This window comes from Schistocerca nitens, chromosome 11 (assembly GCF_023898315.1).
Source record: "Schistocerca nitens isolate TAMUIC-IGC-003100 chromosome 11, iqSchNite1.1, whole genome shotgun sequence".
Classification (NCBI taxonomy): Eukaryota; Metazoa; Arthropoda; class Insecta; order Orthoptera; family Acrididae; genus Schistocerca; species Schistocerca nitens.
This window is the reverse complement of record NC_064624.1, coordinates 29,697,477-29,722,320: the sequence shown is the minus strand read 5'-3', so window position 1 is coordinate 29,722,320 and position 24,844 is coordinate 29,697,477. Positions and strand designations below refer to the sequence as shown.

Sequence of the window (24,844 nt, the reverse complement as noted above, 5' to 3'; positions counted from 1 at the left end):
ACTTGTAGTTGAACAAAGATGTTTGATCATCTGACTGTTGATCCGATCTGGCCCAGGAGATGTGTCGGGGCAATGTGCAAAGACGCTGAGGAACTCCCACTCTGTAAATGGAGCTTTATAGGCTCAATGTGACATTCATTGAACTAAAGAGCTTTCCTTTACATTCGTCGTTTGAGGGTACGAAATGATGGGGGATAGTTCTCCGATGCAGAGGCTCAACCATAGTGCTCAGCAAAGTGCTCGGCAATTGCCTTTGGATTGCTAGAAACACACCATTGACATTAATGCCAATAACATCTGTAGGGGTGTGGTACTCACAAACACATCTGATCTTCGTCCAGACATGGTAAGGTGATGTATGGCACCCAATGGTTGAGACGTACCTCTCCCAACACACCTGTTTCCGTCTTTTTATAAGCTGGTGAACGTGGGCAGGATCCTTTTAAAAGCTATTAGTTGCTCTAGGGAAGGGTGCTGCTTATGTCGCTGTAGAGCTCGCCGATGCTCTTTAACAGCCTCAGCCATTTCTGGCGACCACAAAGGTACTGACTTTCGTTGGGAGTGCCCTAAAGAACAAGGGGTCATGTTTTCTGCCACAGAAACAATCGTTCTATTGACCTGCTCAACTTCCACATCGATGGTACCATGTGGGGGAGTTTCAGTGGTGACAGCAGAGGTGAAAGTTTCCAGTCTGCTTTGTTTAACGACCATCTTCGTAGACGTCTGTGGAAATGGTACTGGGGGAGTGACAGGAAGATGGAAAAGTGGTCACTACCACACAAGTCATCGTGGACTCTCCTGTTGACAGATGGGATAAGTCCTGGGATGCAGAGAGATAAATCAGCGGCTGATTAAGTGACACGAGCCACACTGAAATGTGTGTGGGGGGCCCTTGTATTTAAGAGGCACAGGTCGAGGTGAGACACGAAAGTTCCGACATCTCTACCTTGGCCAGTAAGCACAGTGCCACCCCACAAGTGGGTTATGGACGTTAAAATCTCCCAAGCAGGAAACGTTTAGGGAATTGATGAATCAGTGCAGCCAATGTGTTCAGGGGTACTGCACAATCTGGAGGAAGATTGTCATCCTTACCCTGACAGCCACAGCTTCAAGAGCAGTTTGAAGGGGCACAGGTTCACTGCATACGGAATTTGGGACATACACGAACTCCACCTGACACTATTATAGTCACTACAGTTCTTGTAATATCCCCTACAGCCACAAAGCACAGGGGTCCGCATTACTGGGAACCAGGTTTCCTGGAGGGCAATGCAGAAAGCAGGTGTAAAGCCAAATAATTGCTGTAGCTCAGCCAGGTGGTGGAAAAAACCACAGCCGTTTCACTGGAGGACAACATTATCGTAAGGCTGGGAAGGTATGGAGCATGCAAGAAAGCAGGTTATGCCTCAGGGTCACCTGCTGCCAATGATTGAGCATTTGTATCCATTCCTATTGTGGATGAGGCATCAGTGACACCTAGGTCCTCAGGAGATGCTGAGATCTCCACCTCATCCACAGGTGAAGATTTGGTAGGTAGTGTGGGTGTTGAGGCCACCGGAGGGTTCTTCTTCTTAGCAGTCTTCTTTGTTTGTTTGACCTCTCACTTCTCTTTCAGGGTTTGCTGGGAGGACTTCTCTGAAGTAGCTTCAGGCACAGAGGAAGAATGTGAACCACCTCATTCAGCAGCTTTTGGCTCATTTAGCCACTGGCGAGTGCCTGCTGTGGCATTAGTGGAGACCTTGAGAGAGAGGGTCCCAAGGGACCTCTTCTGCAGGAGATGAGAGAGAGGAGGCTGTTGCTTCTCTGGCTTTGGGGCAGGGGACCAATGTCCCCTGTGTTTGGGTGATCCTTGCTCCCAAAGTAGGTACTTGTGATGGCGATGGTAATGTAGCTGCAGCAAATGTTGACATCAACTGAGTGGGGTGTAATCGTTCAAATTTACGTTTAGCCTCTTGGTAAGTCAAATGGTCCAGGGTCTTATACTCCCATGACTTTCCACTTCTTTTGGAGTACTGTGCAGTCTGGCGAGCTGGGGGAGTGCTGCTCACCGCAGTTGATACAAGTGGGAGGAGGCGTAGAGAAAGTAACTGGATGCAGTGGACATATGCAGTCTCAACATGTGGTGCTGGAAGTGCAACAGGAAGACCTATGCCCAAATTTCAAGCACTTAGAGCACCACATAGGAGGAGGGACGTATGGTTTACTATCAGCAGTAAACCATCACCTAGACCTTCTAAGGCAATGAATCACCCTCCAAGGCCAAGATGAGGGCACCAGTGGTGACCCTTTTTCTTTGGGTCCCCTGTAAACGCACCGGATAAAATGAACCACCATTCTAGAGCGGTGTGGAGCTTGTCGTCGGACTGCAAAGGGGGGAGGATGCGATGGAAAATAATCCCCTGGACCATGTTAAGGCTTTTATGGGGAGTAACGGAAACAGGAATATCACCCAGCTGGTCACAAGCGAGTAATGCCCAGGATTGGGCTGAGGATGCTGTCTGAATCTAGACTGCAAAGCTTCTCATCTTTGCCAGTGCTGTCACTTCCTCAAACTTATCCTCAAGATGTTCAACAAAAAAATGGAGGCTTCATAGGTAGGAGGGAGTCCCTGTCCATTCTGCTACAGACTAAATACCGAGGCGAATATGACTTCTTTCTGTAGCCCTACATTCCTCCCATTGTGTAGCAAGGGAGGGAAATGATTTAGGATCATATCTGTTAGCATTGTACTGGATCTTGCCCTTCTTAGAGACTGCTGGTGACAAATAGTCACCAGCAAGAAATGACTTGGTCCGCTTCACTGTGGGTCAGCCACCCTGGTACCACCAACGCCAATCAGGGGCACCCCCCATGGGCAGCACCCAGCCACAGGAAAAACCACCTGGCATGATGGCCATTGCCGAGAATCCTGATGCCCCAGGAAGACAGGCATCTACTCCTTGGCATACGAGGGCAGTTTACAGCTCAAGCATCAGCCCTGTGTTGTCAGGGGACTACCACTAAACGGGTACATGATGTCGTCCCCCCCCCCCCCAACAAAGTGGCTACCATACTGGATATTGGGCTCACAGAAATCTAATACTGTCATGGGGGCAAAAGAGTACAGGAGACAACGTTAGAAGATAACATACCCCCGAAAGTGTCCTGGCCCAAATAGTTGAATTGCAGGTGGAGATGCAAAGCCATGACAAGAGGCTCAGGAGATCAAATCAAGGGGCACTATGGATAAACTCACGCACCACGTAAGGAGTCATTCCGCATATGACACGTGCTTCTGTAGAATTTTGTAAGTGCTAGGTCGAACCCTAAAACTTATAGGGCTGAAAAGTGAGAGACTTCTTTTAGTCACCTCTTATGACAGGCAGGGATACCTCAAGCATATTCTAATCCCTGGACCAGCAGGAGAAAGCAAAGTTGACACTACTCATATTGCAGAGATACCATGTTGCAGATAGGCACAACAAAGAGAGTCTCACAAATAAAACTTTTGGCCCGTAAGTCTTTCGTCCAAAAACACACACACACACACACACACACACACACACACACACACACACACACACACACACACACACGCGCGCGCGCGCAAGACTAGAACAACCACACAGTGAGCAGCAGCAGCACTACTTCATGATGGGAGTGGTGACAGGACAGGGTTAACGAGGAGGCTGGGGTGGGGAAGGATAGTAGGGTAGTGGTGATGTATAGTGCCGTGCTGCTGGGGAGGGTGCAAGGATGAGGTGCAAAGAAGGTAGGGCAGCTACGTGCTATCGGGGTTACATGGTGGGCATGGGAGAGGTGGGGAGGGGGCTACCAGAAAAGAGGAGAAGTAAATATACTGGGTATGATGGTGGAATGAGGGCTGTATGGTGCTGGAATGAAACAGGAGGCTGAATAGGTGAGGACAATGGCTAATGAAGGATGAGGCCAGGAGGGTTACGTGAATGAAGGGAAAGTTCCCACCTGCACAATTCTGAAAAGCTGGTGTTAGTGGAAAGGATCCATATGGCACAGACTGCGAATGAGTCATTGAAATGAAGGGTCATGTTTGACAGCATTCTCAGCAACCACATGGTCCACTTTTTTTGAGGCCATTCATGCGGACAGATGGCTTGTTGGTTGTCATGCCCACATAGAATGCAGCACAGTGGCTGCAGCTTAGCGTGTGGATCACATGACTAGTTTCACGGGTAACCTTGTCTTTGATGGGATAGGTGATGCTTGTGATGGTGGTGGGAGAATGTATGGCACAGGTCTTCTATCTACATCTATTACAGGGGTATGAGCCACGAGGTAATTGGTTTGGAGCAGGCATTGTGTAGGGATGGATGAGTAGATTCTGTAGGTTGGTGGACAGTGGAATACCATTGTGGGAGGTGTGGGAAGGATAGTGGGCAGAACATTTCTCACTTCAAGGCACAACAAGAGGTAGTCAAAACCATTGTGGAGAATGTAATTCAGTTGTCCCAGTCCTTGGTGGAGCTGAGTTACAAGAGGAATGCTCCTCTGTGGCCAGACAATGGGAGACTCTAATGATAAGGCATGAGAGATTTGTTTTTGTACAAGATTGGAAGGATAATTATGATCAGTGAAGGCTTCAGTGAGACCCTCAGTATATTTTACAGACTAAGATGCTGCGGGCTGTAAAGCATACAATCATTTTTAACCACTTTTTAAAAAGTAACATTGTTACAATTTTTAATATTAGATTGCAAAGCCAGGCTAAAAATAATTCTTAGTGTACAAAACCGAACTGACCTAAACGCCCCTGAATATCAAAATTTAACTACTTCTTGTTCATGACCACTGTCTTCTTCATATAAGAGATGGTCTTCACTGCCCGCCAGAGCATTATTTGTGCTTCTAGAAAGATTCGACCATAATGTCTTCTCTTACTCTACACCATAACTGTCTTTTCCACTGACACACTTGTTTGACTGTAGGTCCTTTCAATGCTCTCTGGTGCGAGTACTTGTTGGGTTTTGTCTGTAGCATGTCAACTGAGTTTGGTCAGAAGAAATGCGAGAGCAGAATTGAGCCGCAACAGAGCCAGCTGCAGGTGGGTGGGAGTATGACATGCTGCACAGCAAAACATGACCGACTGGTGTTGCGAAGCTGAGTCAGTTGGGCATGGTACAGCAACAGCCAACATTGCAGTACATTAATGGAAGTTCAGGAGCCTTTCCTCACCTGCCAACAGTCATGTTAAAATATTTGCCTGAAGCCCTCAACGAACATAGTCGAATGTATAAACATTCAGCTATTCGTGTACTAAATGATTCTTCTCTCAATATCAGAGCGAAGAACACCCGCAAGCCTGTGACACACACAGTGACATTCTAGAATGTAGTATGGAGTCTGCCGTTTGAACACTACACAGGGTGGCCTGCTATGAGGCACAAGGGAGATGTCTGCTCACTGGAGGAAATTCACGGCCATTATCAGCTGCACCACTGTGGGGTCATCACTGTCGCATCCAGAGACTGCTGACAGCGGCATTGAGTGACCCCATATTCAGCCTTGCTCCTTGCACTGTCAGCAATGACAGATGTCTACTATTTCACATGAGAGGCAATTGGAAGCCTCTACCAAGCTGTTCCTGATGTACTATGGCTTAGGGCTGGAAAAACTAAAGCAATTAAACATATCTACAGTTTCCCTGACATCTCATTTCACTCTCCACATGCAACAATCCAAGAGTCATGCAACACTGATGTCAGAACTTTGTCATCTCTTTTTAGACCTATGTTAGAACCTACACCTTGTGTTACAGTGAATCAAAAACCAAAAAAAGAAAGAAAATTCTTATACTGACAGTCGTGAATATTATGAAGTAGATTTTATTGCAAATGGAGAACAAGTGGATATTTCTATGCTTAGAGGTAATGGAAGACATGATTAGTTTGAGACTGTTAGATGTGCACAGTGTAACCTCAAGGGTCACTAAGTGCAATGTTTGAAATCACTTCTAGGAAAAGGTTACACATGTAATCACTTGAGCCATACGACTGGGCAGTGCTGGGAGTCAATATGGCTCATAATTACACATAAGAATAAAATTAATGTATTTTGTCTTCTTGTCTTGTGAATGTTAGTTCTCAAAGTGAATGTTATCAAGGACGAAGCTTCAATAGAACCAGAGACACAAGGTGTGCCGTAACCAGAAGCAGATTGTATTTTGCTACAGAAGGTAGCACAATTACCAGCAGATAATAAAGAACTTAGTTGGTTGACACAATCACAATTGTTCAACAGAGTGTAAATTTGTCAGATAAAAGTTTAATTGTTTAATTGCTCCTTACCCCTGATTAAAAAATCAACAATGAGCAGGTCTTCACCTTCGATATCTGGCTCACATGTAAGGTTAGTCTAATGAAGTATTATTTACTGTTCCAAAGAGACTAACAGAGGAAGTATAAACATATTTAGGGTATACATGAGCTTTGAAGGGAGCCACAACATTCCAAGAATTTAAAGAAGGGTTAATTCAAAGATATATGGATCAAAATATTGCCAAACACTACAGGGAACAACTAGCAGCAATAACTAAGAAAAATACAAAAACTGTGGAACAATTTGCAGACAGGATGAGGAAAATTAATGCATTAGGGTAGGATGCTGAAGTCTATGACATTTTGCAAGAAGCAGAGCAGAGGGTCTTCAATTCTTTTTTAAGTGGGCTGCATGTGGAAATGTCAGAATGTGTGTGGACAGGGTGTCCGAAAGATTTGTGCACAGCAGCGCAGTTAACTACAGAGTGTGAGGAGATCAATTTGTTGACGAATGCAGGGCAAATGGACAGTGTTTGCAGATAACATAAAACATTTCAAGTTTGGGCAAACAGGCCATGTAATGACAAAGTGTCCCCAGCCTCATGGTGATGTGAATAAGTAACCAGTTTTAAAGGTAGGGACAAGTAAGGTATTAAACACTAGCTGGGACCCCTGGTCCACCTATGGTCTTCCTAGTAAGACTAGATGTTACAAAACTGTATGCAGAAGTGGATGTGATAAGAATAATAGTAGGGAAAAAAGGATTCCATGATTTATGGGACACACGAGAACATGTTTCAGTCACCAGTAGTGATCTGGTGGAATTGAAGCAATTGAACCCACCACAGTACAGACTGCAAGTAGTGGGAATAAAGACATCACACCAATAGGACAGTGGACTTAGGCATCCACCTGGATACGGCTTAATTGAAACAATAATTAGAGATTGTGCCACACTAAATTGAGGGCTATGACATGATTCTGGGATTAGATTTCTTTTATCAGCATTGTGCCATAATCAACTTCCAGCTACACAGGGTGGAACGTGGCAGAAAAATGGTTCAGGTAGAGATGCGGCAAGGAGAGTGCTGCGAAAGGTAAATCAATTAAACCATGAACATACATAGAAAGACTATTCGCATGATTATGTACCTAAGGGTCCTGGAAATTACTTTGTGTCACTGTTGAGTCTAGCTTGCCGGTACGAATTTAGTGTGCGATGGAACCATTAGAAGAGAATGAAGTATTAGATCAGGTGGGTTGTTCATTTAACAGACATATCATGCACATACCTGTTTCTATGTACAATTTCAGCACATAGGGCATATGATTAACAAACAATTTGTTAATTGCTAATATCTTGGAGGAGGAAGAAGGATGGGACATGTGGGGGAGTCAGCCATGGAGAACTTCCAGACATCACTGAAACTGTATGAGGACCAAAAGTGAAGCATCTAGAGGAAAGCAATAGGGAACAGATGACAGAACTAATTTTGGAATTCAGTGATTTATTTTTTCCAAAAGGACCATTATCAGGTACGCATATTACACAACACTACATACCTATAGGAAATAAATCTTCAGTCTACCACAAACCATACAGAATAGCTAGCTACTTGCACCCACTTTTGGAGTTGATCAACAGCTGAAAGATGGAACAATTGAAGAATGTAACATCAACAGTGGGCAGGAATAGTTGTGCAAAAAATATAGGTTTTGGTTTGATTACAGACACCTAAATGTGAAAACCATAATGGATGCATACCCTTTCCCAAACATCACAGAAATTATGGATAATTTAAAGCTATGCTAATATTTTTTAACAATGGATTTGAAGAGTATCACCAGATAGAGCCTTCACCACAGGACCGGCACAAAACAGAATTTCAGGCACCCTGGGACGACTACCTAATCAGACGGATGCCATCCTCATTAAAAATGCACCTGTAACATTTAAGAGATTGTTGGATGCAATACCCAGAAGTCTGAAACCATGGCAAAGCTCTGGGTATCTTGGTGAAATAATTGTCTATGGAAGTGATATCAAATAGCATATGCAGTGATTAAGGGAAGTATTCCTAAAGTTAAAAGCAGTGAAGTGAACACTGAGTACAGAAAAATGTGATTTTGCAGTGGGTTAGATAGCATACCGAGGACATACCACAAGATGGAGTTAAGACAGACCCAAGATTAATTAGAGCTGTATGGGAATTTCCTGTATCTTAATCTGTAAAAGAGTTGCAATCATTCTCGACTTGTGAACTATTACCAGTGGTTGACAAAAGGATATGCCGATATTGCCAGAAGGCTACACAATTGTTAAAAGAAGGGTACCAAGTTTGTATGGTCAGAACAGTGGCAGCATGCTTTTGAGGAGTTGAAAGAAGCTTTAAAATTGAGTCCTATTGTGGCGTTTCCTGATTTTAATAGTGAATTTGTTTTATTATGTGATGCATGAATCCATGCAACAGGCTGTGTCTCATCAGAAGAGATGGAATGTGCAGAACATTCAGTAGCTTATGCTCAAGGGAACTGAATTCTGAAGAATGAAATTATTCCACAATGGAGAATGGGATGCTAACCTTATTTGCGGACTAGCGTATTTCAAATTTTATCTGTACAGTAAAACATTTAGATTAATAACAGATCATGTGGCATTAAAATGGTTGTTGGGGTTAAAGAATCATTCCCAATAGGTTGACATGATGGGCAGCAAGGCTAAGCAAATAAGATTTTGAACTTATATATAAAACTGAGAAGAAGCATGGAAATGCAGATAGCTGAAGTAGAAAAGCAGCAGTATTACATATTACTCAGAATATCAGGGAACTAGAAACCCAAGTAGAGGTCTTGAATAGGGAAGTAGTTATTAAAATGGTTCCAGTCCATAGAAGATAGTGTTTCAGCTAGGGGTAAATTTGTTGCAAGAAGGGCAGTATTTAAAGGGTCTAACGAAAGTACAGAAGGAACTGTTACTGAAGATGAGGTTGGTTTCAGAACCTGAGCACAAAGACTTGCCCTTTAATTTGGAGTCGCTGCAGCATCAGTGAGAACTGATGGAAGAAAAGTTTCCATTTCTGTAACAGCAGCAGGGAAACAAGCACACCATGAGTGCTACATAATTCGTGCATAACTCGTCACATGGGGAATCCTAAAGAAATTTGTAAGAGTAAAAACTCAGCGACTGTTATTAACTGCAAAAGACAAAGGAAGATATCTAGAAATGGAGGAAGCAAAGTTACAAAAATGCCACTGAGAGAAAATCATAGTCTGTCCACATATGGTAATCTGAGTGGGGCAGGATTCCTGTGCAGTGAAATTGCTAATGGGACAAAGAAGGAAAGAAAATGCATTTAAAAAGTGGTCTAGCCAGAATCGTACTTTCAGCAGGTCAAGGCACATGGATTGTACCCTAGCTTTGAGAACATGGTAGTAGCAGCTAGTTGTTGCAAGAAATGGAGGGGTACATCAAGGAGGGTAGAATGAAAAGTGAATGCTTTCTTATTAAATGGAACAGCATTCAACATAATGGGGCCTACTTTCTGTCTGTCCACCGTGGCTGCAGGGATAACTCACTTGAGTATTTCTCAGCCACATTTGTACTGGCCAAAGGAGTCCATGGAAGTGCCACATGCCACAAATCTGAGCAGCTTACATCAAACTCTAGAGCCAGAACTAATGTGATCTATAAAGACACTTCTGAATCAGCAGGAGGGACAAATCTCCCTGGAAACCTTATGCAGTGTGTAAATTCATATTGTGAAAATCAGCACTGGAAAGAGACAACACTGACTATTGTCATACTAACCACCACAGCAGCACTCGTTCTGCTGAGCCTGTTGTTGTTCTGGTACATAAAAAACAAAGACCACCACCAAGTTCGGACCCAGCCATAGTTCAGATTCCACCTCATTGGATAATCGAATCATAAAAGCAGCAGAATGAAGCAGAATGCACAGTGATATAATATGAAGGATAATTGATTTATTTTCGCTTTTTAGTGAGGGAGAGAGAGTAAGAAATGACTGTGCAAGAAGCATAGTAATGAAATTAGTACCATGGTGTTCCAGTTAAGGTGCAGGGCAAGGGGCCCTATGGAAATGTGTAAGATTCAGTGAAAAGGTTCAGGTAACTAATTGTTAGAACGATTCTTAAGAGGGAAAATAACACTGGAAATAATGGTCGCCAGTAACACTGATGTAATGGGTAGTATAGTTTGGTCAACCCGAGGGACAGAGTCTTGTTGAAAAGGTCAATGTAGTGTATCGACCATCACTGGTAAAAGAATATGCCAGAGCAGAAGTGAGTTGAAACAGAGCCAGCTGCAGACAGGTGAGGGTGTGATGCATTGCGAAGCAAAACATGGCCAACTTGCTTTGCAAAGCAGAGCCAGCTGGGCATAGTTTAGCAACAGCCAATGCTGCAACATGCTAGTGGAAAGACAGAAGCTTTTCATCACTTGCCACCAGAATACTATTTATAACACATGCCTTAAACCCTAAAGAAACAAACTGGAGTTCCAAAGTACTCAGTGGTTTGTATACTACATGATTCTTGTCCCACTATCGCAGCCTATGCCACATGCCTGTGACACACAGAGTGACATCCTGGAATGCAGCATGGGGTCCACCAATAATGAATGCAAGACAGGGCAGCCTGCCCTGAGTCACAAGCAAGCTGTCTGTTCACTCTAGATGCTGACTTCTGTGAAGATGTGTCAGAGCTAGACATACAGCAGGTCTCCAACAATGAAGACAACTCTGCCAAAGCCATATGCACACAGTTTACTTTGATACAACACGTCCAATGGATGGTGTGATCTCATATGCCAATTGCCGTGCAGTTCTAAGGCAGTCTGTTGTGACCTTGCAGCCAAATAACGGTCCTCTCTTCTGAAGTCACACATGGTCGGCCCTGCCCTGGACTTTGGGATACAGTTTCTGTCTCTATGAGCTGTCGCCCCATCCAAGAAACACTGGAACAATTCACACAAATCCATCAGCCTACATTAATTTTTTACTGTCCTGCTTCCTTTCTTCCTATGGCCCTCCACTGCCGAGTCTGGTAGGTATTTTCTCTGTGTCATACTGCACTGTCTGTAGCTGTGTACATGGTGATTGTGGATGTGAGGTTACCCAATAAACACTACCTCATTTCATACACGCCCTGAAATCATTGGCATAGTTGTAAGTTGACCGGAATGCCATCTTCCGTGCAGAACACGATCATACAGACATCTGGTTGACAGTATGTAGGACTGTATCGTGAGTTAAACACAGGCCAGGGGTGGTGTTGTTTGTTGTTTTAATTTTGGATAACAGTGTAGTTTTTGCCATTTTGCATTCAGTCCTCAATTTGCACATTTAGTCTTCCTCTTTTTTTTCAGTTCTTCCTTACTAGCAAGCCAATCACGAATGGCTCTTTCTGGTGGAGGAAGACCAAAATTCCACTCAGCTGCTCTGTTTCCAAATTGTTCTGCATATGCTATTACCTTCAATTTATAGCCCACATCATATGAAACCTCTCTTTTTCCATTAGGAAACTACTAAAGAAAATACTCTTCTGTTGCCAATAATACAAATAACTTTCAGTTCAAGTTCACTGGCACTGTAGAATGCAGTGACATCATAGGGTAGACAGTGTTCTGGGTTTGTGATGGTAGGGCAGGAAGGGGACAGTGTTAGCAAGCTTGTGAAGCTCCACAACTCATGTTCATCACATCGGTGCATGGCTGCTGCCAGTTGAATCCAAAGTTGCCAGATAGAGAGAGGTTCCCAACAGCATTGAATATATGGCCTGTTTTTTAAGCCTGGCAAGAATTTTACATCAAACAATGGACATTTTTACATTTTGAGTGAAAGGCACACCTGAATGTTGTAGGAAATTTTTTGAAGATAAAAGTGTTCTTACTCCATAAAATATGGTATGCTTTTGTTCTCTCTAAAATATAAGGCCCAACTGATGATGTTTCCTTGTGAGTGACACACTCTGGGCCTCAGTGACCTGCCCTTCTTTCCTAACCTTCCTGTATGTATTACCAACCTTTCCAGATGAAGGAACTAATCATTCCCAGAGCTAGGGAAGTTGCTTGTACTTTTGTGTGTGTGTGTGTGTGTGTGTGTGTGTGTGTGTGTGTGTGTGTGTGTTGTCAGTACTAGCTATTTCACCTCAAGTTAAGTCATGGCCAGCCATTTTGTTTCACCAATTTGTAGTTTTGGGCCATTCCAAAATGTAAGCACAAGAGTAAAATATAATTTTCTTAACCTTATCTCTGTTTTTTGCACCATGGTTTAGCTGTAGAGCTATTTTCCTGTCTGAGGAGGAAAAATGTAAATAATTTCTCCCATCTATTTTTTGAAAGTTACAAGTAGAGGTTACAATGATATGAAGACTCTGTCATAACGTACTGATCATTATGACACTTCCTGTGTGCTGATTTAAACTGCATACACCATGTCACAAAATACATTTAGTTTGGCTACAGTGTTACAGGCATTTTAAGTTTAAATTCTTCATGTTTTCTGCCAGATTTGCAACCAAAAATACTGATTAAGTTGTGATATCCAAAGAAGAATTTAACGTCAATGATTCTTACTACACAGAAGGTAGGTCAGGAAGAAAGTTTACATTTTTTGTTAGTTAACTTCAACCTAAACAATTTTTTAAAAAAGTGTACTGTAAGGAAAATAATTTATGGGGGAATTATTTTGTGGTGAAACAATAAAAGTTTCATTTGCTGAATAAGTTACACAGTAATACATCTGTATATGAAGGCTGGTGCATTGTTACACGTTATTAATACTAGCTTTCTGTTGAAGACAATGGATAGTAAGTTTGAGAGAGAGAGAGAAATTTTGCAAAACTATATTCAAATCAATTACAACTGATTCAATGCAGAGAAAAAGATAAGAAAAAGTTAAAAGACTTCAGAAGAAAGGAAAGAGAGCAACTTGGCAAATGTCTAAATTTAAAGTAAATGGAAAGAGGAAGAAAGAGTTGGGAAGAGTGGGTACAAAGAAAGTAAATGTGCAACAACTCATTTCACTGGAGTGTAGTCATCAGACCCCTATTTAGGTTCATACTAATCCCCAAAAACTTAAGGAAAAGCAGAACAGCTACTTCCAGACAGTCCAAACTTGGAAATATGCAGTAACAAACAAATTGATTGTTCCAGTGCCACAACTTCATAATGTTTAAACAAACATTAACACAAACTGAATAACAAGGTTTCAGAAAAAGAGAAGCAAACAGTTGATTGTTTTTACAACAGAGATGACAATCTGTCAAGCACCTGACAGATGGGATACTAGAATATTTAAGGATCCAAAGACTAAGATGCACAAAGTGCTGCAAAAACACTGCATAGTATTTTTACCTCAGGGAGCTTATAAACAATGTTATGCAGACACAGAAATGGGGCAAATAAAAAATACTTTCATTCATTACACATTTTGTTGGTTTTGAATACACCTCGATGTACACTCCTGGAAATTGAAATAAGAACACCGTGAATTCATTGTCCCAGGAAGGGGAAACTTTATTGACACATTCCTGGGGTCAGATACATCACATGATCACACTGACAGAACCACAGGCAACAGAGCATGCACAATGTCGGCACTAGTACAGTGTATATCCACCTTTCGCAGCAATGCAGGCTGCTATTCTCCCATGGAGACGATCGTAGAGATGCTGGATGTAGTCCTGTGGAACGGCTTGCCATGCCATTTCCACCTGGTGCCTCAGTTGGACCAGCGTTCGTGCTGGACGTGCAGACCGCGTGAGACGACGCTTCATCCAGTCCCAAACATGCTCAATGGGGGACAGATCCGGAGATCTTGCTGGCCAGGGTAGTTGACTTACACCTTCTAGAGCACGTTGGGTGGCACGGGATACATGCGGACGTGCATTGTCCTGTTGGAACAGCAAGTTCCTTTGCCGGTCTAGGAATGGTAGAACGATGGGTTCGATGACGGTTTGGATGTACCGTGCACTATTCAGTGTCCCCTCGACGATCACCAGTGGTGTACGGCCAGTGTAGGAGATTGCTCCCCACACCATGATGCTGGGTGTTGGCCCTGTGTGCCTCGGTCGTATGCAGTCCTGATTGTGGCGCTCACCTGCACGGCGCCAAACACGCATACGACCATCATTGGCACCAAGGCAGAAGCGACTCTCATTGCTGAAGACGACACGTCTCCATTCGTCCCTCCATTCACGCCTGTCGCGACACCACTGGAGGTGGGCTGCACGATGTTGGGGCGTGAGCGGAAGACGGCCTAACGGTGTGCGGGACCGTAGCCCAGCTTCATGGAGACGGTTGCAAATGGTCCTCGCCGATACCCCAGGAGCTACAGTGTCCCTAATTTGCTGGGAAGTGGCGGTGCGGTCCCCTACGGCACTGCGTAGGATCCTACGGTCTTGGCGTGCATCCGTGCGTCGCTGCGGTCCGGTCCCAGGTCGACGGGCACGTGCACCTTCCGCCGACCACTGGCGACAACATCGATGTACTGTGGAGACCTCACGCCCCACGTGTTGAGCAATTCGGCGGTACGTCCACCCGGCCTCCCGCATGCCCACTATACGCCCTCGCTCAAAGTCCGTCAACTGCACATACGGTTCACGTCCACGCTGTCGCGGCATGCTACCAGTGTTAAAGACTGCGATGGAGCTCCGTATGCCACGGCAAACTGGCTGACACTGACGGCGGCGGTGCACAAATGCTGCGCAGCTAGCGCCATTCGACGGCCAACACCGCGGTTCCTGGTGTGTCCGCTGTGCCGTGCGTGTGATCATTGCTTGTACAGCCCTCTCGCAGTGTCTGGAGCAAGTATGGTGGGTCTGACACACCGGTGTCAATGTGTTCTTTTTTCCATTTCCAGGAGTGTATGTATGTAGGTATCATGCCAACTATCTGGTGAATGCACTGGCAAGAGCATTTTTTCTTGAGGTAAGGAATTACTGGAACGTGTGATCTACTGTTAATTCATGTATATTATGAACTCATGAAAGAAGTGTAAAAGCTGTAACTCCTAAACTTCACTTCACATTAAATAATGAAGTCCACTGACAAAGAAGTAAAATGGAAAAAAATTTATTGTTGTTGACAGGCAACAAAGATATAAAGAAGTTAATGGTACCATCACTGATGTATCAGAAATTGATAAATTTTATATTTAACATTTCACTGCTTCATGAAAAACTCACGATCTGATGAATTAGGGATATGTGCAAAATCGATCCCTAAAATCTGGAAATCTACAGACAGACTTTGTAGATAATGTTTCTTTGATTAATGAAGACAAATGTAAAGGTGCTCATTCATCACATGCACAAGTACAGTCTTCACAGGTTGCACCTGAATGCTGCAGGAATATTATATCATGCCATCATCGCCAATGAGATCTAACACATGAAACAGTTTCTGTTGCTGTGTTGTCACATAAATAATAGCTGATGTAAAGATTATGATCTCATGTCTCCAAAAAATTTGACAATTTTTTGAGATGGCTGTACCTACCTATTTGAAAACAAGTACACGATATCCAGTTTGTGTTCGAAAGTATTTTAAGTGGAAATGGACTGCTATTCTTTACTGCATGTAATGGTGAAGTTGTGACAGAGGCTATTGGTGGTACAATGAGGAGAGGAGAGTGGAATCAGATGAAACACAGAAAATGGTATGCTGGCTGATTTTTATGAATGTGCACACAATCAGATTCAAGGAAAAACCATGTTTTATGGTACTGGAAGATGGTTTCTGGACAACAGAGTGAGCATATATTACATTCAGGTCAAACTTTTTGCTCATATTCAAAACTATTATTATTTTTTACCTTATGCTATCATAATACTGTTCACCCAACAACCCTGAAGGTTGAAAAAACCAAACGTCTTCTCATATCTAAGGATGCTGGGTATTCCGGTGGAAAGTGGTTATTGCGGGGATCAAATGCTGCAGATGAAGACAGTTGCAACAGATGCTGGCAAAGATGTGCATCTTGATCTGATAAATCCTGGATTGTTTCTCACTGTAGAAATTTTAAATAAGAGAAGTATAAAACAATTTCTATAGCATCTCTGAAAATGCAGAAGCTATGGTAATTTTTTGAAACCCATTCCACAGGCTAAAAATTTTTCTCACAATACAAAAGTGACAGCACTTTTTGTTGGAACTGAACAGATCTGAACATAAATCAACCAATGATTTAAAAAGCAACAGATATTTCTTATGTGTCATATGACTGTGGTGCAACATGAATCTTTTTTTAAGAAGAAAATGTAATATAATGAAAAACTGAAAGACTTGTGTGTTTAAATCACATGATTTATGTATAGTTTTAGTTTCTTAGAGTATCCGAAATTGCACTATGAATGACGCTATTTGTGTGAGCCATGTATAGAATCTATGGTGTCCAAAATGCAATTAGTTTTTGACTTTCATCTTCAAGATTACAAGTTTTAGATACAATTACTGCATGCCTAATGTAACCCATTCCGTATGTATTTGTATTTTAAAGGAAGGGTGCAATTCAAACAATTTCTGATATAAATATAATTTTAAAAAATTCTTTCAGGAGCTACCTTTAATTCCACACAGCCAACTGGAAGAGGAAACTTGGAATCACTCTTTCCTCAGCTGAATTCTACTTTTGATTCAACTGACCATTAATGAGTAAGTATACTGTTGTATTCCATTAAGAAATAATTGTATCTCTATCCACTGCAACTACCAGGCCTACTGATTATCCAACAAATTCAAATTATTTCCAACATCCAACATCAATTGGTGGATATTTAGTGCTTCAGTTCAAATGGCTCTGAGCACTATGGGACTCAACTGCTGAGGTTATTAGTCCCCTAGAACTTAGAACTAGTTAAACCTAACTAACCTAAGGACACCACAAACATCCATGCCCGAGGCAGGATTCGAACCTGCGACCGTAGCGGTCTTGCGGTTCCAGACTGCAGCGCCTTTAACCGCACGGCCACTTCGGCCGGCAGTGCTTCAGTCATTTCTACACTGAAGTAAACAAATTTAATAACTAATTTACAGATTCTGTCAATTCGTCATTGAATTTTTTCATACGTAATTAGTATTAGAAGCTATGCTCATTTTTTGATAATATTTCAATGCCCCCTTTGCGTTGTTCATTAAAATTATTTAAACCAATACCTCAGAACGAGAGTAATTAGCTTTTATGTTGGATAACTGTCACAACACAGCTGACCCCAACACTACTACTCAAATGTCCTGAGAAACAACAGTGCATATGTTACATTAATCTCTCAACAGAGCACATCATTTCGTGACAAGAAATTAAGCATCTTCTGTCATTTACTCAGTCATAACCTTACTGGGGGATCAGAATTATTTTGAGAAAATATTAAATTCTTTATAAATCTGATAATTTTAAACATCCTGAAGAATTGCTTATACAGGTATAGCTTCTTTCAGTAAAATATGATAATTTGTCTTGATGGGTTGTGTTTCAGAAATTTTTCCACAAAATTAAATTTGCTTTCAACACTGTAACCTCTGCTCTGGCTAGAGATGGGGTGAGAATGTTATTCATTTGTTCATTCCTTGATTTACACATCGCATTCCATAAATGAAGATGTGGATGGCAGTGGGGTGAGCCAGTCTGCAAATCTTAAGGCAGAAGCTCCCACAGGAAATTTACCTCTAAAGTATACTGACAACCAGCTGTTGGTGACTAGTGCTAATCTACTGACACTGCTAATTATGGGAATTTCTAATGGAGTATTTTGTATATATGTTAATGTACATTTACTACTATGAAAAGTATCACTGTTTCTCCTACTACATTAGTCAGCTACTTATTATACGTAGTATCTCCACATACATCTATACTCCGCTATCCAGCTAATGGCGCATTGGGAAGGGTACCCCATAACCCTGCTGGTCATTTTCGTTCCCATTCCACTCGCAATTACAAGGGAAAAGGACTGTCTATGAGCCTCCATATCAGCCCTGATTTCTCAAATTTTATCTTCATAGTCCTTATGTGCAATGTATGTTAGAAACAACAAAATTGTTCAGCAATCAGGTTCAAATGGCAATTCTCGAAATTTTCTCCATAGTGTTCCTCCGAAGAACATCACCTTCCTTCTGGAAGTTCTCATTTGAGTTCCTGTAGCATCTCCACAACACCTATGTACTGTTTGAACCTACCAATGACAGATGTAGCAGCCTATCACAAAGTATTACTTTGCTATCTTGCTAGCTTCTCATGTAATTACCTAGAAGTTCCCAATTCCACAATTAATACAGAATATTGCTGGCCATGTGCCAGTATCAAAATGGTCAGCCCAATTTTTCTGCATCATTAAGCCCTAGCATTTTATGCTCCTGAGACCACATACACTGCATGTCACTAGCTGACAGAGCTAAGACGTTAACTGCAAAACTGCATGTGCCACTCAGGGTCACTGTTATTGTCACACATCCTATTTGTAGATTTGCTCAAGTGTCTACCACTATTTAATGTAAGTTACATATTTTCAAAGCAACAAGTGGGGGGGGGGGGTACACATCAGTGATTTCAGTGCCAACCACATGACATGGTTTTCCAGACCACACAACCAGAAACACACTGTTCTACACACTTTCTATGGGAGCAGCACTCCATGCAGTGGACACTATCCCTGAACCCCTGGCCCTGGTGCCATGGAGAGATCTTGTTTGACCTGTGATCTCTTGCGCTGCATACAAAGGCCAGTATGGCCTTTTGTATTTTCATGGTAAGTGGTCACCAACTACAATCAAGCCACTTTGACAACTACAGGCATGCCCTAGGACACTGTACAGTTCGTTGTTTTGGCCTAGCTCCTCATTTGCACATCCCTGACTACTATGTGTGGCATTCTCATTTCTGTAAAACCCTTCTTGTGAAACAGTACTACTGTTTCACTTACTGTCCTGTCTACTTGTGATGATTACTGAAAATTTTGAAACTAATACAACAGGCACCACAGAAGCTGCCACAATATATACAGGTTGTGGCCAAAGTATCAGGGCTGATCTACAACACACAAATTTTATCTCTTTTTCATAACCCAAAAAATTTTTACGTCAAATGTAAGAATAATATTCACACAAAAGATAACAACAGCCAATGATCTTTTGAACTGCATTTATCAGAAGTTATTGAAAGGAGGAATATTTATCAAATGACCTACACTATTGGAACTTACACTTCACCTAAATGTGAATTTTGCGACCATCGCACACAGCCATTATACAATATAGTTGATACGAACAAGGGCTACATAAAACAAGATTATACCAGTCACCAATCCCCTTCCCTTTCTATTTCTATTTAAAACAGTCAGCACATTACAGGTGAAATGAAAGTCAAGTGCAGAAGTACATGAATACTCTACAATTATGAACAGCAACACGTTCCAAAAAACTGACAATGTCACAATTTCACAGCAATGCATCTTTTACTCTACAAACTTAACGAAAGACTTATTACTGAACTACAAGCAATACATCAGACATGTAAATACTTACAATATTCTCAGTTACACTCATTTCCAAATTTAATTCAGGATCCTCCTTGATAAAATCAGCGGACCACGATATTCCCAATGGATCTTCAATGGACTGAAAGAAGGAAACATTCTGTGAATTATAACTGCTTGCTAACTTCTGTGTGTATATGACAGGTCTCCCTATTCCTTTCTCATGAGTATCATCCAACTTCACAGAGATTCTTATCGATTGGGAAGAGTGAGTGTCAGAATGCATCCAAATCAGTTCTATTGTCTCTGATTTTGCTATCAGCCATTGTTTAGTATTTATTTGACATACTTTCTCTTTCTATTCCTGTCACATAATCCACTCTGATTTCAAAGGCACTATGGCATGCTTTATCGGGTGGTCGTACTCCCACATATGAACTTTATATATGAGTGCGGCAACATTTCTAAATTAAGCTCAGATAATAAATAGATGCAAATAATCTTCCAGCTGTTAACCCACAAACAAGAGGACTTTTTGTTCATTAATCAAATGAATATGGCATTCCACACATTATCAGTAAAATTAACCAAATTTAATGATATTTACACCATGTATTTCCAGTGCCTGCTCTTTAGGGAGGGGGAGGGGGAGGGGGAGGGGGAGTGGGAGGGGGAGGGGGAGGGGGAGGGGGAGGGGGAGTGGGAGGGGGAGTGGGAGGGGAGGGGGAGGGGGAGTGGGAGGGGGAGGGGGAAGAGAGAGAGAGAGAGAGAGAGAGAGAGAGAGAGAGAGAGAGAGAGAGAGACCGACTCTCAAACAGATATCTTGTGTAGAAGCTGTCAAGGCCACAACACTAATAATCACATATATTCATCAATTAGAAACAGGCAGCAAGAAAATATGGTGCACAAGTCTGATATTTGAAACCGAAGCTTTGTTTATTCTTGAAGGCAGGTACAACAATAAGCAACTGACCCCAAAATATCAATCTAAATTATTTCTTAAATATCAAGCAGCAACCAGCATAGACAGTAACCATACAACTATGAAAGTGGATGTATTTTACATCACCACCTAAACCACTCGTTCCACTTCAACCAAGCCAGGTACACATATTACTTACTATCTAGACTAAAATACTAAGAAGGTAAGAACCAGCAACCTCCTATGGAGGTGGGCAGGATGATGTGGAGACAGGAACAGAAGAAAAACAGACAAAGAGAGAGGTGGCAGAAACAGATGGACAGAGAGGGGTAGCAGATGGACAGAGGTGGTTGGCTGATTGAATAAAGGCACCAAACTACTGGGTGATACATCCCTTCTTTCTCAAACAGGCAGGAAGGTCTACATGACTGTTGTAAGAGAAAGCCTACCACACACAATCCAGAGGAAGAAAACCCTGACGCCTATAAAACTGATATAAGGGACAAAAAGAAAAACAGGAGACAGAGGACGAAAGGCAGGCCAAGGCGCCCCATTTAGGGAGCAGCCAGAAGCACCAGAGAGCAGAATGCAATGAGGGGACATATATCCCCCAGTCCCCACCACTTACCAGAGGTACTCCACTCAGAAATTGCCTCGGAAAGGCTAGCAACACAGACAGGGCAAGAAAAGTACAGAGACAAAAGATTAATGTGAGAGGGGGGAAGAAGAGTAAAAGAGCAGATAGGGTGAGAACCGGGCTGGTCCACCAAGTCTAGCCAGCCACAGCCTGGTCTGGGCAGAGGGGGCAACAGAGTGTTCTGCCAACCCCTCAATGGGCCGAAAAGGTTAAGTTGCCCTCCCTTAAAGACAGTGGTAAAAGCCCTCCTCATGAATTAAATATGAAACTAAGTCAGCCACTGAGGCATCAGGGGTAGCAAGTCAGGGAGATTAAGATTCTGCCACAGGGAGGCTAGGTTGGACAGTACAGCAAAATGTAGACCACTGTTGAACCGGAATGACGACAGTGGTGTGGCAGAGTATGGTAGAATGCTTGTGATGGGCCTGCATGGAGGACCTCCATAGATTCAGTCTCCTTATCACTGGTAGTTTGAAGTCACAGTGATTCATTCCACATTTCAGGTTCCTAAAACTTGATGGTGTGATACTGATCAGATGTCTGTTTCCAGAATACTGATTACTAGAGCCAGTTTACTGGTAGCCCATTTGGGCAAGCTATCAGTAAGTTTGTTCCCAGGGATCCCAACGCAACCCAGAGTCCAAACAATCATCACTGAGCATCCACAGTGCTCAAGGGCATACTGGGAATACTGGTTAGCAATGACCAAGGTATGCTGAGGGTAATGCTGTTTGAAAGCTTTAAAACTGGTCAAGAGGTTCCTGCAAATGAAGGACCCACCAGTGGAGGAAAGAATATACTCAAGAGCATGAGAGATGGCTACAAACTCTACAGCTTCCAGCAGGGAAGACAATTCAGTATGACCCGTGACAGTGTAAGCAAAGCCTATGTGATCAGCAACCATTAAGCAATCAGTATAGACTACTGCTGAACTCCAGGATGTACCAAGGATGGAGAAAAATTGGTGGCAGAGGGCCTCAGGAGGGTCCGTGTCTTTTGGACCTCATAATGGGTCAAAACAAAGCTGTGGCCAATGGGTTCCCCACATAGGTGTACGTGAGTGGGCCCAGAGGAGTGGTGGAGGAAGAAGTAACTGGAGTTCAGAGGGGAGGGACAGGGTGTGGAATGTGATCAAAATCCCTGATCCGGGCCGCCATTATGGAAGATGGGTTTCCATGTTTGGAAAGAGGGAATGATAGTTTGGATGCTTAGGAGAGTTGCAAACATAGGTAGCATAACTGAGAAGCTGCTGTTGGCTCTTGATACACAATGAATGGACCCCAGCCTCCATACATAATCTGTCCACAGGACTAGTTCAAAAGGTTCCTGTTGCAAATCAAACACCACAGAGGTGCATCAGATCCTGTATTCACAATGCTGAGGATAATGCCAAACCATATACCAGACTCCCATAACCAATACAGGGTTGTACCATGGCTTTGTAAAGCTGCAGATGGGTAGTGCACTATGCACACCTGCTGGTGTTACTCACGTGATAAGGTGTACTGAGGTGCAGCAAGCACTTTCACTTACACTGAAAAATACTGGGAATTCACGTCAACTAAGAAACAAATACCAGTCCTAAAAAGCAGTAAGTTCCTGCCACATTGAGTAGTTTGTCAGGAAGATAAAGTTCTGGTTGTGGATGAACCATACCATGTTGACAGAAAACTATGACATGGGTCTTGGCACCTGAAAACCAAAATCCATGGGTCAGTGCCCATGACAGCATCTTTCATATGGTGCCTTGCAGTCTACATTCAATGACACCCACGCTAGAGGAGCAATAGTAAGAGGCCCAAATAGTCAGCATGTAAGGATGGTGATACTGATGACATCACAGCTGGAGGTGACCACTGACGGCTTGTAGAAAGACAGGGACACTCAGTACAGAGCCCTGTATGACTCCATTCTCTTTGATATGTGGAGTTCTGTGGGAAGCTCCAACTAGATGCCAGAACATACACTGTGACAGGAAATTCTACATAAAAATTGGGTGTGGATTGCACAGACACCACTTGTGTAAGGCAGCAAGGATATAGCATCACCTCCTGCTGTCATACAGCTTTTGCTAGTCAAAGAAGATGGCTATAATGCATTGACATTGGGCAAAAGCTAATTGGCTGGCAGACTGCAGGCAAACCGGATTATCTGTAGTGGAACAGCCTTGGTGAAAACCACACTGGGATGCAGCCAGAAAACCCTGAGACTCAAGGAGCCACACAGCTGCTAGCTCACTTCGCATTCCAGCAATTTACGAAGAACATTGGTGACACTCACTGGATCTTACCCAATTTCAGCACTGTGACAATGATACTTTCTAATTGTTATGACGGGAACTGGTCGTCGCTCCAGATCCAGTTACAGATGGCAAGGATATGATGCTGACAATCCATTGATAGGTGCTTGATAATTTGGTTGTGGATGTGACCTGGCCCTGGTGCTGTATCAGCACAGAGGACTAGGACACTGATGAATCCCCACTCAATGAATGGAGCTTTATACAGCTCCAGGTGGCATGTAGTAAAGGATAATTGCTTTTGCTCAACCCATTGCTTGATAACATGAAGAGAAGAGGTACGTGGTCCGATGGTTGAAACATGCTGCTCCCAGCATCCTTCTTTTTATTATTTCATCAGGTGGCAGAACTGGGCATGAAGCCACTTGAAGTAAATAAGATGCTCCATCAATTGGTGCCACTTATGGTACTGAAGAGCCTGCCTACTTATCACTAATGGCCTCTGCACTCTGATGACTGCCAAGGTAATCTCTTGTCAGAGCAGGCCCGAGGAACAGAGGATTGCTAAATCAGCTGCCAAATGAATGTCTGTAATTATATTCTGGGCTGCCTTGTTGATGCCTCCATGCAGCCGGGAGTCAAGGCCGACAGCAAAGGCAAAAGCACTCCAGTCAGCAATGTTGAGACCCCATTTGGTCATGCATCCAGGGCAGTGATGCTGGGGGAGGGACAGGAAGATTTTGGAATGGTCCCTACAAACACAGATCATCATGAACTCCCCAGTGGATGGATGGAAGAAGCCAAGGGCTGCAAATGAAAAGGTTAATGACCAAGAACACTCTGTGTGCCATGCCAAAACGTGGTGGGGGGGTATCAGTATTTAAGAGGCAAATCAAGTTGTGCCAGTCAGACTCCAAGGTCCTTATGATGGCCAGTGATCATGGTTGAAGCTCACAAAGGGTTATATGTACTGAAATTGCCCAAGATTAGGAAAGATGGGGAGGGGGGGGGAGGAGAAACCAATGCAAACAATATCGCATGAGATACTTTATCATCAGGAGGGAGGTAAACACTGCAGATACTACTATGCCGAAATGCACTTACCTGAACAGCCACAGCCTTCAAAGGTGTATCAAGAGGCAAAAGTTTGATATACAGTGTATCCAGAACATATGTTCGAACTCCTTTCTGGGTACCATTGTGTGGTTCAAACTAGGGCCTCAGGGGTTGCTGGAATCTCTGCCTTGGCCGCAGGAGTTGAACAAGTGGATCTGCTAGTATGG

At 43.0% G+C, this 24,844-nt stretch overlaps 1 protein-coding gene across 5 annotated transcripts in view; it reads right to left on the bottom strand.

The window, feature by feature from the left end:
* Nucleotides 1-24,844, bottom strand: part of LOC126213407 (zinc finger protein 676-like) — a 99,057-nt gene that overhangs the window by 39,164 nt on the left and 35,049 nt on the right. For all 5 annotated transcript variants that reach the window (XM_049941134.1, XM_049941132.1, XM_049941136.1 and 2 more), the window contains one exon: nucleotides 19,813-19,905. In XM_049941134.1, coding sequence (XP_049797091.1) covers nucleotides 19,813-19,905 — 93 coding nt within the window. The remainder of the gene's footprint in view (nucleotides 1-19,812; nucleotides 19,906-24,844) is intronic.